Source organism: Bufo gargarizans, chromosome 9 (genome assembly GCF_014858855.1).
Source record: "Bufo gargarizans isolate SCDJY-AF-19 chromosome 9, ASM1485885v1, whole genome shotgun sequence".
Taxonomy (NCBI): domain Eukaryota; kingdom Metazoa; phylum Chordata; class Amphibia; order Anura; family Bufonidae; genus Bufo; species Bufo gargarizans.
In genome coordinates, this window is record NC_058088.1 from 177,121,923 (window position 1) to 177,139,843 (window position 17,921).

The following is a 17,921-nucleotide window of genomic DNA, read 5'->3' on the forward strand; positions in this document are numbered from 1 at the left end:
GACGTCATCCGTGTTTTGCAGACCGCAAAACACACAACGGTCGTGTGCATGTAGCCTTAGTAGCCTGGTTGACTTCTGCTTACAAAGGGGTGACTTCATGAGACAATCCCTTTAAAGATGGGTTTCCCAACATGCGGCCCTCTAGCTTCTGCAAAACTACAACTCTCAGCATGCCCCAACAGCTAACAGCAGGGCATTGTGGGATTTGTAGTTTCAGAACAGCTGGAGGGCCGCAGGTTGGGCATCCCTGCTTTAAAGGGAGTCTCTCTCTAGCGACCTCCCTATCAAACATTTGCGTAGACACATAGCTGAGGCTCACCTGATTTAAAACGCTGTTTTTGTTTTGTTGATCTGAGGCTTCGTTCCCGAGTTATAATACGTTTATTTAATATGCAAATCGGGCCTTTGGTGCAATGAGGGCGTCACCATTGCTCTTGTGGCACCCATGCTTTGCTCTTTTTTGTGACCAGTCCCTTCCTGGTTGCTTTGACACGGTCTATCAAAGCAGCGATGGAGGGGCTGACCACAGAAAGGAGTGGAACTTGGGTGCACCAAGTGCAACGGTGACTCCCTCATTGCACCAAAGGCCTAATTTTCATATTAAGAAAAAGTATCATAACTCGGGAATGGAACTTCAGGTCAGCAAAAAAAAAACAGTGTTTTAATCAGGTGAACCACGGCTATGTGTCTCTGTAAACGGTTTAATAGGAAGGTCACTGGTGACAGATTCCCTTTAAAGGGATTATCCAGTTTAGAAACCTCATTGCCATATTGGGGAATGGGGAGTTATTACATGGCGTCCTGTCCTCAAGATCCTCATCTCTTGTCGAGAGAGAAATTACAAACAGAGTCTTTAACTCTGGAGGACCCGCATTTTACAGATAACCCTTTGATTTGAATGGACACCATGTAATGCTTCATTATGCCTGTGGCGGCGCCCTAGAGAAATTGAACACAGATTTACAGCTGATCGCTGAGGTTCCCAGCAAGGAGACACTTTATAGAGACCCTTTCATCAAGTAGGGATTGTCCAAAAGGGGTTGTGCCCCCCCCCCCCCCCCCCCCAACACACACTTTACCAGACCTGTAAAGGGGAAGATTACCGTGCTTACCTGCCTCCTACTGGCTCCCCGCTCCTTCTCCCCCAGGCCTGGGATGCTCCGCTGGGCTCCCTAGTTTGAGATGGCCGCAGCCAATCACTGACCGGCTCCACTTGCGTCATGTGACCATTTGTCATGACGTAAGGGGATCTGGTCGCCGCCACAGCCAGTGATTGGCTGTGGCGATTTTAAACTGTATTGAAGGAGCCCAACGGAGCATCGCTAACCTGGAGGAGAAGTAGCGGGGAGCTGGGAAGCAGGTAAAAAATCTTTCCTTTACAGGTCCGGTAAAGTGGGAGGAGGGTTTGCTCAAAAACATTCTTGCACAACCCCTTTAAGGTCATCCTTTTTGTGCTTTTCAACTTACCAGTGAGACGTGGACGTTAATGGGCCTTATTAAATTCTAATAATCTGTCCCGGCCCCCCATGACAGCCTCTGCTGTGTGTAGGTGAAACATCCACTTTAACGACAGCCATTGATTTTCTCGTACAGTCAGAAAAATGACCCATCTGCGTGGGTTTCCGCTGGTGAATCAAAAGCTGGGTCCCTCCCCAGCCATTGTACGCTCGGACCCCCCTCTGTCTGTCCCTCTCTCCCTCTCGCCCCCACACGCTTCCTTTTACTTGATGTCCCGTCAGCCGCAACCTATCACTAAATTCACTCGCCATCCCACGCAGACTTCCTTCACTCCCAAAGAAGCACTTTGCTAGTGAGACATTCACAATCGTTGCTGACAGAGCCAGCCGCGGAAAAGCTATCCAGGTGCCGCATTTGACTGTCATGGCAACTAGCGCTGCGGGGATGTAATTAGCAACCGGTTAGATACTGGGAAATTTTCAAATAAAGAGCAGAAGCCTCCTGCCTCCAAGAGGTTAAATTATGGAAAGCAAGCCGATTTCGTCTCCTGTACGCGTCTATTCCACTTGGCAACCCTTAACTGCTGCCAACGACGGTATTACGTGGTGCCATATTGGGCTGTGCGGTGGAATCTCGAGCGTTGGAGGGGATGTCGCCCACTCGTCAGTATCTCTGCGGGTCCGGACTTTGCTAGCTGAGCAATGGGCATGGTGTTTTTTGGTACCATTGCACCCATACCTGTGATGGTCTTGTCTTTCGTCTTGTGATGCTACGTGTTTCATGACCGGACCCTGTTCACGCGGGAAATATAATCGACAGGAAATGTGTGCTGATGGATGACAACCATTTAAAGGGGTATTCCGGTTACATTAAAGTATCCCCTACCCTGTGGAACTATTAGATCGGTGGGGGTCCCAGCAATACATGACCCTCTGCAGCCCCTTGAAACAAACGGAGTGGACGGTCAGGCTGCGCCAATCATTTCTATGGGCGTACCGCCGAGTTCAGCGCTTCGCTATATCTGGAGTTCCAATAGAAATGAATGGAGTGGTGGCACGCATGTCCGACTGGGCGCTCCATTCGTTTCAGGTGCTACAGGGGGCCCCTGTTCTCGTGACCAGGGGGGGTCCTGCTGTTGGGTAATCTAGTAGTTGTCCCCTGTCCCGTGTGGCTGTCATTAGAAAATTGAGTATAGCACCCAATTTCTCAATAAAATGTATCTGTACAGCGCCACCTGCTGTTTGCTCTTTTTCAAAATTCTTTGTCCTGCTCACCGAGATGGAAGCACATGCTCAGTTCCATCCACCAGCTGCAGCAGAAGGGACATCCACCTGTGAGAAGGGACACCCCCCTGTGAGAAGGGACACCCCCCCCCCTGTGAGAAGGGACACCCCCCCCCCTGTGAGAAGGGACACCCCCCCCCTGTGAGAAGGGACACCCCCCCCCCTGTGAGAAGGGACACCCCCCCCCCCTGTGAGAAGGGACACCCCCCCCCTGTGAGAAGGGGCACCCCCCCCCCCGTGAGAAGGGACACCCCCCCCCCCTGTGAGAAGGGACACCCCCCCCCCCCCTGTGAGAAGGGACACCCCCCCCCCCCTGTGAGAAGGGACACCCCCCCCCCTGTGAGAAGGGACACCCCCCCCCTGTGAGAAGGGACACCCCCCCCCTGTGAGAAGGGACACACCCCCCCCCTGTGAGAAGGGACACCCCCCCCCCTGTGAGAAGGGACACCCCCCCCCCTGTGAGAAGGGACACCCCCCCCCCTGTGAGAAGGGACACCCCCCCCCCTGTGAGAAGGGACACCCCCCCCCCTGTGAGAAGGGACACCCCCCCCCCTGTGAGAAGGGACACCCCCCCCCCTGTGAGAAGGGACACCCCCCCCCCTGTGAGAAGGGACACCCCCCCCCTGTGAGAAGGGACACCCCCCCCCTGTGAGAAGGGACACCCCCCCCCTGTGAGAAGGGACACCCCCCCCTGTGAGAAGGGACACCCCCCCCTGTGAGAAGGGACACCCCCCCCCTGTGAGAAGGGACACCCCCCCCCCTGTGAGAAGGGACACCCCCCCCCCTGTGAGAAGGACACCCCCCCCCTGTGAGAAGGGACACCCCCCCCCTGTGAGAAGGGACACCCCCCCCCCTGTGAGAAGGGACACCCCCCCCCCTGTGAGAAGGGACACCCCCCCCCTGTGAGAAGGGACACCCCCCCCCCCTGTGAGAAGGGACACCCCCCCCCCTGTGAGAAGGGACACCCCCCCCCCTGTGAGAAGGGACACCCCCCCCCTGTGAGAAGGGACACCCCCCCCCCCTGTGAGAAGGGACACCCCCCCCCCTGTGAGAAGGGACACCCCCCCCCCCTGTGAGAAGGGACACCCCCCCCCTGTGAGAAGGGACACCCCCCCCCCCTGTGAGAAGGGACACACCCCCCCCCCGTGAGAAGGGACACCCCCCCCCCGTGAGAAGGGACACCCCCCCCCCGTGAGAAGGGACACCCCCCCCCCGTGAGAAGGGACACCCCCCCCCCCCGTGAGAAGGGACACCCCCCCCCCCGTGAGAAGGGACACTCCCAAGTGAGAAGGGACACTCCCAAGTGAGAAGGGACACTCTCCCCCCTCCCTCCCCCCTGTGAGAAGGGACACTCCCCCCCCCCCCCTGTGAGAAGGGACACTCCCCCCCCCCTGTGAGAAGGGACACTCCCCCCCCCCCCCCTGTGAGAAGGGACACTCCCCCCCCCCCTGTGAGAAGGGACACTCCCCCCCCCCCCACCCTGTGAGAAGGGACACTCCCCCCCCCCCCCCTGTGAGAAGGGACACTCCCCCCCCCCCTGTGAGAAGGGACACTCCCCCCCCCCCACCCTGTGAGAAGGGACACTCCCCCCCCCCCCCTGTGATGAGAAGGGACACTCCCCCCCCCCCCCTGTGAGAAGGGACACTCCCCCCCCCCCCCTGTGAGAAGGGACACTCCCCCCCCCCCCTGTGAGAAGGGACACTCCCCCCCCCCCCTGTGAGAAGGGACACTCCCCCCCCCCCCCTGTGAGAAGGGACACTCCCCCCCCCCCCCCTGTGAGAAGGGACACTCCCCCCCCCCCCCCCCTGTGAGAAGGGACACTCCCCCCCCCCCCCTGTGAGAAGGGACACTCCCCCCCCCCCCCCTGTGAGAAGGGACACTCCCCCCCCCCCCCCCCTGTGAGAAGGGACACTCCCCCCCCCCCCCCCTGTGAGAAGGGACACTCCCCCCCCCCCCCTGTGAGAAGGGACACCCTCCCACCCCTGTGAGAAGGGACACCCTCCCACCCCTGTGAGAAGGGACACCCTCCCACCCCTGTGAGAAGGGACACCCTCCCACCCCTGTGAGAAGGGACACCCTCCCACCCCTGTGAGAAGGGACACCCTCCCACCCCTGTGAGAAGGGACACCCTCCCACCCCTGTGAGAAGGGACACCCTCCCACCCCTGTGAGAAGGGACACCCTCCCACCCCTGTGAGAAGGGACACCCTCCCACCCCTGTGAGAAGGGACACCCTCCCACCCCTGTGAGAAGGGACACCCTCCCACCCCTGTGAGAAGGGACACCCTCCCACCCCTGTGAGAAGGGACACCCTCCCACCCCTGTGAGAAGGGACACCCTCCCACCCCTGTGAGAAGGGACACCCTCCCACCCCTGTGAGAAGGGACACCCCCCCACCCCTGTGAGAAGGGACACCCCCCACCCCTGTGAGAAGGGACACCCCCCCACCCCTGTGAGAAGGGACACCCCCCCACCCCTGTGAGAAGGGACACCCCCCCACCCCTGTGAGAAGGGACACCCTCCCACCCCTGTGAGAAGGGACACCCTCCCACCCCTGTGAGAAGGGACACCCTCCCACCCCTGTGAGAAGGGACACCCTCCCACCCCTGTGAGAAGGGACACCCTCCCACCCCTGTGAGAAGGGACACCCTCCCACCCCTGTGAGAAGGGACACCCTCCCTCCCACCCCCCCCCCCACCCCTGTGAGAAGGGACACCCTCCCCCCCACCCCTGTGAGAAGGGACACCCTCCCTCCCACCCCCCCCCCCCCCCACCCCTGTGAGAAGGGACACCCTCCCTCCCACCCCCCCCCCCCCACCCCTGTGAGAAGGGACACCCTCCCTCCCACCCCCCCCCCACCCCTGTGAGAAGGGACACACCCCCTGAGCTACCAGCCTGAAATAAATCTAGCAGAGCAATGAACGGGGAGATCTCTGGATCCATGTGAGGTATAGGGCTGGTTATAGCTTTGTTAGAAAAGAGGTTGTCATGTACTATATGATGTCAGATTTTCATTTTTTACTTTCATCATGGGATAACCCCTTTGAAAGGGGTTCTTTGGGCTTTCAATATTGTTGACGTTTTCTCATTCCTTTAATGTCAGCCATTTGGGGTTGTCACAGAACCTGGATGACATAAATCTGCATTGCTACCCCCCCCCCCCCTCCTCCCCTTACTGATGTGTCACTTTATTTCTGTCTCATTTTAGATGTGGTGCTCTATCTGTGTACCAGGAGGCTCAGGATGAACAGTGTTCTATGTCCCATCAGGATAGGTGAGTGCTAAAGTGCATGGAGACTAAGAAATAAAATATAATACATTTAAAGGGGGTTGGTCTTAATCCTGCAAGTAAGGCGGTATGGCCGAGGGGCCGCTGCAGACTGAATTAAAGGGATTCTGTACATTGATGAAAGATGAATGTAATGCTGCCTTGTACAATTCTTGAGTCCCCATTACTCATGTGACCAATCAAAATAGGGTTAATAGGGTCAACAAGAAGGATTCTTGACCCTGTATACCAGGGGAAGGCAACCTTCGGCACTCCAGCTGTTGTGAAACTACAACTCCCAGCATGCATACTTGCTCTACTCTTCTCAGAACTCCCATGGAAGTGAATAGAGCATGCTGGGAATTGTAGTTTCGCTACAGCTGGAGAGCTGAAGGTCTGCATGCTGACCAGTGATGGGCAAACTGCGGCCCTCCAGCTGTTCTAAAACTACAAATCATGCCCTGCTGTAGGCTGATAGCTGTAGGCAGTCTGGGCATACTGGGAGTTGTAGTTTTACAACAGCTGAAGAGCCGCAGTTTGCCATCACTGCTGTAGACCATGCAAATGGCAGCATGTACCTGAAACTAGGGTTGTCAGAGATTATGATATTGATGCCTTCATCACTGGGAGTCCGACCTCTGCTGATCAGGTGCTTAAAGAGGCCATGACGCTCAGCTGAAGGCTGCTGCCCCTTTCCTAAGTCAGTGACATCACGTTTATCGGTCACATGGCCTTGGCGCAATGGACTGCAATACCAAGCACAGCCACTATCCAATGTATGGCGCTGTGCTTGGAATGCTGAGAGGAAGCTGCAGCCTCTTCAGTTGATCAGTGGGGGCGCTGGTTGTCAACCCCCATCCCCAACGATCCGATATTGATGACCTATCCTGAGGACAGGCCATCAATATCAAAATCTCAGACAACCCCTTCAAGCTGGCCATACGCTTTACATAAACGTCACAATTTTGGTGGGACTTGCTGGCCATCTAACGTGTATGGGGACCATCCCCTGTGGAGGTGAGTATTGGGCGGTAAGATTTCAGCATGCCCAATCCTTTTGTTCTCAGGCAGATTAGCTGCTGCCAGAGCTGTTTGGAGGCAGATTTTCCATCCAGGACACATACACTCTTGGCTGAGCCAAGCTTGCCTGTGTTTAGGCAGGGTTAGGAGAGACAGCATGGTCAGGCAAATGTGTCTAATGTGTATGGCCGACCGTGGGACCACTTGGCGGTAGTGGCGCAGGACCACCAGCACGTTTCAGATGTCTGCTCATGCAGAATGACTTTTGGATTCCAAAAAATACCACAACTTGAAGCCTTCATATAATATTTGACATTTGGATTGATCCGTCCCCTTCCGATCGTGCTGTGACTGAGAATCAATATGCGTTTCGATCCACGCTGTGACCGCATTCTGCAAGTGGGTGGCGAGGGCTCAGAGCCGAAGCAGCGCTGTTCCTCTAGGTAGGAAAAAAAATTAAAAATATCCACCGCTTCTGGATCCTGATCTGCAGTAACATTTCCTCCTCGTCTCAGCAGGAGCGGGCGCTGGACAGGAGTGACCTCCTCGTACGTTGCGCTCTTCAGGGAGGATGCTGCAGATGATGATAAGCTATGAGGCTGAAATGAATGAATGGCTGATGGCTATCAGGTTAGCACGTACTGGCCAGGTTCCCACCGAGTCAATCATAGGCTTTACCAGCTTTCAGATGCCCTTAATCGCATTTCTTGGCACGGACCCGTTGATCGCTATACAGTGCGCTTGGATGAGGGTTGCGGCTCTCGCTCACCCACGATAATTGGATAATGTGCATTGATTGCAGAGGTGGAAGGTTAGCGCACAGGTTGTGTCTATCTAGAGAGCTGCCACCAAATTATCAAATTTTTATCATTTATAAGCCCTAAATCAATCGGATACCGAGGAAGGGGAAATAAATCCTCTTGCCTAGGAAATAGGTCAAAATAGTGTTTCTTGCACAAACCCTTAAAGGGGTCGGCCCATGAGTAACATTAATCGCCTATCCGCAGAATAGGCATACCTCCTGGAACCTGAGGGACAAGATCAGTAGCGTGGCAAATTTCTTCCATTAAGCCAGGGATGCTCAACATGCGGCCCTCCAGCCGTTGCAAAGCTAAAACTCCCAGCATGCCCTAATGGCTGTAGGCTCTCCGGGTTTGCTGGGAGTTGTAGTTTTGCAATAGCTGGAGGGCCGGAGGTTAGGCATCCCTGCATCAAGCCATGCCTCATTTGTGCCCCCCAACATGGTAGTTATGCCCCCTCATAGTGAGAATATCCTGTCAGTGCCCCACACAGTAGTTATGCCCCTAGGTCTGCTCTCACAATAGTGCTGCCCCCTTAGTGCCCCCTCATAGTAAGAATGTCCCATTAGTGCCCCCTCAAAGTAAGAATGTCCTGTTAGTGCCCCTCACAATAGTGCTGTCCCCTTAGTGCCCCCTATAGTAAGAATATCCCAATAGTGCCCCCTCATAGTAAGAAAGTCCCATTCGTGCCCCCTTATAGTAAGAATGTCCTGTTAGTGCCCCCTCACAATATTGGTACCCTCTTAGTGTCCCCTCAAAGTAAGAATGTCCCGTTAGTGTCCCTCACAATAGTGCTGCCTCCTCATAGTAAGAAAGTCCCCCTCGTGCCCCCTCATAGTAAGAAAGTCCCCCTCGTGCCCCCTCATAGTAAGAAAGTCCCCCTCGTGCCCCCTCATAGTAAGAAAGTCCCCCTCGTGCCCCCTCATAGTAAGAAAGTCCCCCTCGTGCCCCCTCATAGTAAGAATGTCCCCCTCGTGCCCCCTCATAGTAAGAAAGTCCCCCTCGTGCCCCCTCATAGTAAGAAAGTCCCCCTCGTGCCCCCTCATAGTAAGAAAGTCCCCCTCGTGCCCCCTCATAGTAAGAAAGTCCCCCCCGTGCCCCCTCATAGTAAGAAAGTCCCCCCCGTGCCCCCTCATAGTAAGAAAGTCCCCCCCCGTGCCCCCTCATAGTAAGAAAGTCCCCCCCCGTGCCCCCTCATAGTAAGAAAGTCCCCCCCCGTGCCCCCTCATAGTAAGAAAGTCCCCCCCCCGTGCCCCCTCATAGTAAGAAAGTCCCCCCCCCGTGCCCCCTCATAGTAAGAAAGTCCCCCCCCCGTGCCCCCTCATAGTAAGAAAGTCCCCCCCCGTGCCCCCTCATAGTAAGAAAGTCCCCTTCAGTGCCCCCACGCAATAGTGATGCCCCCTCGGTTTCCCCTCACAATAGTGAAGACTCTTTATTAAATAATTTTCATGTTTTTAATGAAATAATAAAATACTCACCTAGCCCCATTCCCTGATGAATGGAGCACAGCTTCCCCTGGCTTGTGTGGTCTCCCTCTCGGCTCACCAGGTGCGGTGACATCAGGCCGGTGAATGGTGGAACAGGGAGCTGACGGGGCTCCTTGTTTCACCATTGTATTCAACTGTATCTGCGTCCAGAGGTGGATGGATGGAATTTGGACATGCGCGTCCAGAAATGTTCACTAGAATGGAGACCACCAAATCGCCTGTGTAAATGCAGCAGTTAGTGCGCATGCGTGACCACCTCTCTATTCGCTTCTGCGGGACTTCCAGAGATGGCGCGTACTCAGCAGCTCCCTATACCGTGACTGAACCGGTGGTCACACATGTGCAATACTGCTGCATTCACGCCAGACATTCGGGACCTATGTTTTTGTGATCATGGGGGGGCCCCGTCGGTCAGATCACCTATTCTATGGTAGGTAATAAATGTTGTTCTCTGGCCCGCTGCAGTTTTATCATGCTTCCCCACCCTGCCCATGCAAAATAGTCATTCAACACCAGCAAAAACATTTCCTGATACGAGTCCCTTTAAACGCTGACTCAGAAGCACACCGCCCCGAAGCTGCTGCCTCAAGCCTTTTACCTCCGACTCCCCCTCTGAGTTAATATTCCTAATCCGGTCAGGTTACACAAAAAAAATTATATTTTAACTGTCTGGGGGATGACGGGCTTCACCATTTAAAGTTCTCACGCTTCCAGTACCACCAGTGTCCAGGTCCTCCACCAGTCCCAGTTGTACGGTGGAACTTTGCGGCTCACGGTCTGTGCTGGCAATATGTCACATGACCTCTGACAGCAGTGACGCCACAGTGGATGACATGTCACCACATTTCTGCATATCCCAAAAAATGGCCCTGCTGCCCTGGAGGCGAATTTTAATGTTGAGTAGATGGCAAACTTTTTTTATATTAGTTGATTTTAAAAGGGGTGTCTCATTTAGAAAATCCATGTTCAGGTCGAAGGGATAACGCGTTTCTAAGTATCTCCCTCACAATCTCCAGATCTAACCTGCCTCTGGCTGTAAGGCAGCTGGCTGCAGCAGCAGCCCTCCTCCCGAGGCAAAGTTTTCTTCTGCTTGTATCATACATTTCTGTGCTGTCCCTTTAACTATTAGGGGCCTTGTGATTGCCACTGTGGGGAAAATAGTAACAGATTATTTGACCAATTTCTGTCCAATCAAACCAATAGTTGGTGTGTATAACCAAAGATCTGTAAACGGCCGTCTGACCAATGATTGGTCAGAAAATCTGTCAGATAATCTGTTGGTGTAAATGCCCCCTAGTTGTGCACACTGGATCAGCTGGCACATAGGGCATCATGGAGATTCTTTCTCTCAAAGGAAGAGTCTTATAATGCTACATTCCCCTAAGGCCTCATGCACACGACCGTATTTTGTTTCCGTGTCCGATCCTTTTTTTTGCGGATAGGATATGGACCCATTCATTTCAATGGGTCCGCAAAAAACGCAGACAGCACACCGTGTGCTGTCCGCATCAGTATGTCCGTTCCGTTGCTCCGCAAAAAATATAGTGCATGTCCTATTTTTTTCTAGTTTGCGGACAAGGATAGGCATAATTACAATGGATCCGCAATTTGCGGACCGCAAAACACATACGGTCGTGTGCATGTAGCCTTGGGGTGTATTCATACACAGCGTTTTGCTGCATTTTATTTAGTTTTTTGGGCAGACTAGATGGGCCAAATGGTTCTTATCTGCCGACACATTCTATGTTTCTATGTTTTTTAAGGACAAAAATTCTGCAATGAGATATGACTTTAAGGAGGACCTGTGACATCTCATGACACATCTGTTTTAGTAACTATTTGCATACCCGGTGTAATAACAATTCTGAAGCATCTAGTCTTATGACTCTATATTGTCCCATTCCTCTATTATTCCTGCTAGAAATGTAAATGAATTGCCAGCAGTTTGCAATAAAGCTCCATCTGGGTGTTGCCAGTTGGGGGGTGTCCCTGCACAGTCTGACGCTATCCAGTCAGCGCCGCCAGTGTCAGACTGTGCAGGGACACCCCCCGACTGCTAACACCAGTCTGAACCTTCATTGCAAGTTGCTAGCAATTCATAACTTTTAGCAGGAACAATAGAGGAACGGCACATGATAGAGCCAAATGCTGCAGAATTTATATGACATGGGGAATGGAAGAAGTTACGAAAAGAGACATGTCCGGAACGGTGAGAGGTCCTCTTTAAAGTCTATGGCAAAATTCTACACTCATAACGTGTTGGCTTCAGGTCAGTGACTTTTTTTTTTTTTTTTTTTGCAAAATGCAGCATGTTCTGTGTATGGGGTGTTTTCCATCACATTACACACCACTTGTTTCCAGAGGTTACGACCACCGCTGCAGCGCAGATATGGGGCGGACGGGAGCTGCTGTGCATACGTGCCCATGTGATCTCCCACAGTCCCAGCCACCAGAGAGGCCGGCAAATTTTCCTAGAGTGTGCAAGCACGACCACCGCTGCTGGTGGTCGTAACCCCTGTATCTGAGCCATGCATAATGTGATGGAAAAAGAAATCCAGCCTGCAAAGGTAGCAATATGGACAATCACAATACATTAGTAAGTGCCTTGTATTCACTTCCTCTACAGAATAAAAGGCTTGCATGGTGTAAAACAGTATCATAAGGCTACATGCACACGAACGTCGTTTGTTTCCGTTCCGTTTTTTTGGCGGATAGGATGCGGACCAATTCATTTCAATGGGTCCGCAAAAAACACTGTCCGCATCAGTATGTCCGTTCCGTTGCTCCGCCCAAAAAATTGTGCATGTCCTATTTTATTCTAGTTTGCAGACAAGGATAGGCATTATTACAATGGATCCGCAAAACAAACAGATGCCTTACCGAACGTCATCCGTTTTTTGCGGATCCGCAATTTCCGGACCGCAAAACACATACGGTCGTGTGCATGTAGCCTATGTCATACTTTCTTTACCGCCCCTCGGCTGCCTCTGTTCCAATGCCTCCCAGTCCTTCAGGGGTCTCGGCTTCCCGGTCACTCTCTGCACAGTGATTGGCTGAGTGATCATTTCCTGCCTGTCGAAAAGGGCCTTGAGGAACCAGGGATGCTGTGAGGTGAGTATTATTTCTTTTACTATTTTACAGCTTGTGGAGCCTTTTTTTTTTTTTTTTTTTATTTCTACTCTTGGACAACCCCTTTAAGTAATGTCGTTGGAGAATTTGCCTTGTAAAGTACATCATGAAGTCTAATAACGTTTGCTAATGCGATTCTTAAGAGTTCCCGTGAAGTTGCTCAGTTCACGCCATTTACTATTACAGCACACGTAATGTAATAAGAAGTGGAATGCCGGGTATGCAGCTAAATTAAAAGATAATTGCACACTCTATAATACCAGTTAGTTAGCCCTCGCTATTCTTGTTACAAAAGGTCGGTAGTCATGTTGGATTGGAGGTGGCGTCACTGAACTACAGGTAAATACTTCTAAATACCCACTTTTTCTATTAAAGGGCATCTGTCAGCAGTTTTGTACCTATGAAACTGGCTGACCTGTTACATGTGCATTTGGCAGCTGAGGGTATTTGTGTTGGTCCCATGTCCATATGTGCCCGCCTTGCTGCGAAACATGATGTTTTAATATATGCAAATGAGCCTTTAGGAGCAACGGGGGCGTTACCGTTACACCTAGAGGCTCTGCTCTCTCTTGAACTCTGCACTTTAATAGGGGTTACCTGATCACACCTGGTCCTGTCAATCAAAGTGCAGAGGGCGCGGCAGTTGCAGAGAGAGCAGAGCCTCTAGGTGTAATGGCAACGCCCCCGTTGCTCCTAGAGGCTCATTTGCATATATTAAAACATAATTTTTCTAAGCAATGCGGGCACATATGAACATGGGTCCAACACAGATGCCTTCAGCTGCCAAGAGCACATGCAACAGGTCAGCCAGTTTCATAGGTACAAAACTGCTGGCAGATGCCCTTTAAAAAATGTCCTAGTAACAGTTCCCGCATTTATACACTGAGCAAATATGTAAACGCAACACTTTCGGGTTTTGCTCCCATTTTGCATTAGATGAACTCAAAGATCTGAAACATTTTCTACATATACAAAAGACCCATTACTCTCAACTATTGTTCACAGATCTGTCTAACTCTGTGTTAGTGAGCGCTTCTCCTTTGCCGAGATAATCCATCCCACCTCACAGGTGTGGCACATCAAGGTGCTGATTAGACAGCATGAATATTGCACAGGTGTGCCTTAGACTTCCCACAATAAAAGACCACTTTGAAATGTGCACAGTTTGGCCTTACTGGGGGGGGCATCAGAAAACCAGTCAGTATCTGGTGTGGCCACCATTTGCCTCACGCAGTGCAACACATCTCCGTCACATAGTTGATCAGGTTATTGATTGTGGCCTGAGGAATTAATAGCTGTGCGAAGTTGCAGAATATTGGCAGGAACTGGAACGCGCTGTCGTATACACCGATCCAGAGCATCCCAAACATGCTCAATGGGTGAGATGTCCGGTGAGTGTGCTGGCCATGCAAGAACTGGGATGTTTTCAGCTTCCAGGAATTGTGTACAGATCCTTGCAATATGGGGCCGTGCATTATCAGGCTGCAACATGAGGTGATGGTCGTGGATGAATGGCGCAACAAGGGGTCTCAGGATCTCGTCACGGAATCTCTGTGCATTCAAAATGCCATCAATAAAATGCACCTGTGTTCGTTGTCCATAACATACGCCTGCCCATACCATAACCCTACCGCCACCATGGGCCTCTCGATCCACAACGTTGACGTCAGCAAACCGTTCACCCACACGACGCCCCACACGCTGTCTGCCATCTGCCCTGAACAGTGAAAACCGGGATTCATCCGTGAACAGAACGCCTCTCCAACATGCCAGACGCCATCGAATGTGAGCATTTGCCCACTCAAGTTACGACGACGAACTGGAGTCAGGTCCAGACCCCGATGAGGACGACGAGCATGCAGATGAGCTTCCCTGAGACTGTTTCTGACAGTTTGTGCAGAAATTCAAATCGATTGTTGCTGCAGCTGTCCGGGTGGCTGGTCTCAGACAATCATGGAGGTGAACATGCTGGATGTGGAGGTCCTGGGCTGGTGTGGTTACACGTGGTCTGCGGTTGTGAGGCCGGTTGGATGTACTGCCAAATTCTCTGAAACGCCTTTTGGAGACGGCTTATGGTAGAGAAATGAACATTCATTGCACGGACAACAGCTCTGGTAGACACTCCTGCAGTCAGCATGCTAATTGCACGCTCCCTGAAACGTTGCGACATCTGTGGCATTGTGCTGTGTGATCAAACTGCACATTTCAGAGTGGCCTTTCATTGTGGGCAGTCTAAGGCACACCTGTGCAATATTCATGCTGTCTAATCAGCACCTTGATATGCCACACCTGTGAGGTGGGATGGATTATCTCGGCAAAGGAGAAGCGCTCACTAACAGATTTAGGCCTCCTGCACACGACCGTATGGCTTTTTCAGTGTTTTGCGGTCCATTTTTCATGGATCCGTTGTTCCGTTTTTGTTTCCGTTGTGTTTCCGTTTCTGTTCCGTTTTTCCTTATGGCATATACAGTATACAGTAATTACATAGAAAAAATAGTTTTTTTGCAGACTCATTGACTTGAATGGAGCCACGGAACGTAATTTGCGGGCAATAATAGGACATGTTCTATCTTTCAACGGGACGGAAATACGGAAACGGAATGCATACAGAGTACATTTTTGCGGAACCATTGAAATGAATGGTTCCGTATACGGAACGCAAAAAAAACGGCCCGTAAACGGGAAAATAAACGTTTGTGTGCAGGAGGCGTTAGACGGATTTGTGAACAATATTTGAGAGTAATGGGTCTTTTGTGTATGTAGATGTAAATGTTTCAGATCTTTGAGTTCAGCTCCTGCAAAATGGGAGCAAAACCGAAAGTGTTGCGTTTATATTTTTGCTCATTGTATGTTGCACCACTTTTAAAGGGGTATTCCAGAAGCCACCCTTAATTAATGATATCTTGTTTGCAAATTAAAGTGGCGTGGATAGACTTCTCCGGAACCCAAATTCTACATCTGCCAACGTAGTGTCATTTACAAGGAGGAGGGCATTTCTTTCGCAGTCCTGTGCGGGACAATAACTGTTCATCTCCCTGGCACATGCGCAAATTCCTATATCCACCTCATCTGCCCATACACCAGGGAGATGGAAAGTTTTGGCCCGGTCCACAGCACCTCAACTGTCTTGGGATGTGGAGGTGACATCCCCATCCATAGACCAGACCAGAAACCTGGTAAAGGACATTGGTGGATTTAGGGTTTTCCAAAGTGGATTGTCACCACACAAATTCGAGACAGTAAGTATATTGGAAACTTTCAGGAAGAAAAATATCTTTTAAGTCCACCTCTTTTATAGACATGGACTCCCTAGAATAGGACTACCAGTCAGTCACATTACCCGCCCTGAGGTGAGGATGGGATAATTCTTCTAATAACATTTAATGTGTTCTTCTTAAATTATGACACTGGAGGAGATTTATAAAAACTGGTACAAAGGGAAACTGAAGGGAGGAATTTTTCACATTCCTCCTTTCATTTTTCAGAGCTTCTTTGGAAAATAAATGTGGAATCGAATTGGTTGCAAGTAAGTCAATTTTCCTTTGCACCCGTTTTAATTAATCTCCAAAATTGGTGAAAAAATTGGTAGATCTTTAGTCACTTGTGCAACTTTTTAGTGATTTTTCTTTGAAGATTGGGAATCGGGAAGTGTCTGTGATCCTGAATCGGTATGGAGAGGACATCTGGAGCTGTGCTCCTTTACTTGTTTTATCATAAGGTTGGTTTAAATAAAGTTATGCTGTGGTAGGAGTTCCTCCTCCGACGACCTCTTTCTTTAGAACAGGAAGTGCTCAGATCGGGACGCAAGTCCGGTGCTTGGTATTGTAGGTGCTTTACACTTTTTCCCTGTCATTTTTTAACTTCCCGAAACTGAGATCCTAAATGTAGATAGATTTACACTATTTTCTGCTGTTCTTATGGAGTGGAAATTTGGTAAGGTTACGGCCCAGTGGTGCAGTCAAGTAACGCCCACCTGATCAACCAATCGCTGCATGAGTTTGCGGTTGCTGTGGGCGGGCGTGGCTTAGCCGCATGTGGCCAGCCACACCGTGGGGTGTACCCTAAAAGTGACAACTTAAACTGCAGCCGTATTGGTTGTTACTTTTCAGAAACTTTTGATCCAGTTGGACAGGAGGAGGCTGGGTAAATCTGCGGCCATTGCAAATCACTACGACTGTGTAATTGGCCTGCGGCTCGGCAGGTGACGCCCCCTGGAGGCTGCAGTTGTTGAAAATGAAACTGAACTGCATCTCATTTTGCTTAAATGTGGGTCACTAGATAGGCTAGTCGGAATAAGGCTTAAATGCACAGGACCGTATGTGTTTTGCGGTACGCAAATTGCGGATCCGCAAAAAAACAAACAGATAGATGACATCCGTATGCCATCCGTTTTTATTTTTTTTTGCGGATCCATTGTAACAATGCCTAAAACGGACAAGAATAAGGCTACTTTCACACTTGCGCTCGGAGCGGATCCGTCTGGTATCTGCACAGACGGATCCGCTCCTATAATGCAAACGATGGTATGCGTTCAGAACGGATCCGTCTGCATTATATTTCAGAAAAAAAATCTAAGTCTAATTGTTAGTCAAACGGATCCGTCGCCGTTGACTTACATTGTAAGTATGGACGGATCTGTTTTGGCTCCACACGGCCAGGCGGGTGTCTGCTTGCTGAGCGGAACGGAGCCATACTGATGCATTTTGAGCGGATCCTCACCCACTCAGAATGCATTGGGGCAGTACGGATCCGTTCGGGCCGCTTGTGAGAGGAACAGACATACTGATGCGGACAGCACACGGTATGCTGTTCGCATTTTTTGCGGACCTATTGAAATGAATGGGTCCGCATCCTATCCGCAAAAAACTGAACGGACACGGAAGCAAACAAAATTTGTGTGCATTTAGCCTAAGGGGTAGGATTTATGCTGTTTTATATACTAATTGTTGCAGTTATTACTTTTTTTTTTTTTTTTTAGCTTTTGCTGTCACCATTTATCACCCAGTCCCCCCCCCCCCCTCCTCATATGGTGATAAATATGGTGCCAGGTGGCATTTTAAGGGGTTTTCAGCTCAAGTTTATAGAAGTAGGCATTGTCTGCCCCCCACACCCCCGATGCAGCGCCACACTTATGGACTGGCTGTGTTTGGTATTGCAACTCAGATTCATTCAAGTTGTTTATAGACCTTCTTCTTCTTCTTTTTTTTGTTTTTTTTTTACATGCAACTTCGTTAAACAACTCTGTTTCTTCTTTGCCCTGGGTTAGCAAGGTCAACCCTACAAAAGCAGGCAGGGTTGATCCTGCTGATTACAATGTTACCAGCATTCTCGATAAAATAGCCTCTCAGTGCACCTCGGCTCTTCACCTTTCCAGTGCTGGTCACACCCCTCAGTCCACTGAAGTCCTCATTTGCAGAAAGAATGTAAGTCTTGTTTTTTTTTTTTTTAATGGGAAAACTGCAACCAATTTTCACTAG

At 50.9% G+C, this 17,921-nt stretch overlaps 1 protein-coding gene across 2 annotated transcripts in view; it reads left to right on the forward strand.

Moving 5' to 3' along the window:
* Positions 1-17,921, forward strand: part of IQSEC2 (IQ motif and Sec7 domain ArfGEF 2) — a 200,155-nt gene that overhangs the window by 20,481 nt on the left and 161,753 nt on the right. For both annotated transcript variants that reach the window (XM_044305346.1, XM_044305350.1), the window contains exon 2: positions 5,949-6,014. In XM_044305346.1, coding sequence (XP_044161281.1) covers positions 5,949-6,014 — 66 coding nt within the window. The remainder of the gene's footprint in view (positions 1-5,948; positions 6,015-17,921) is intronic.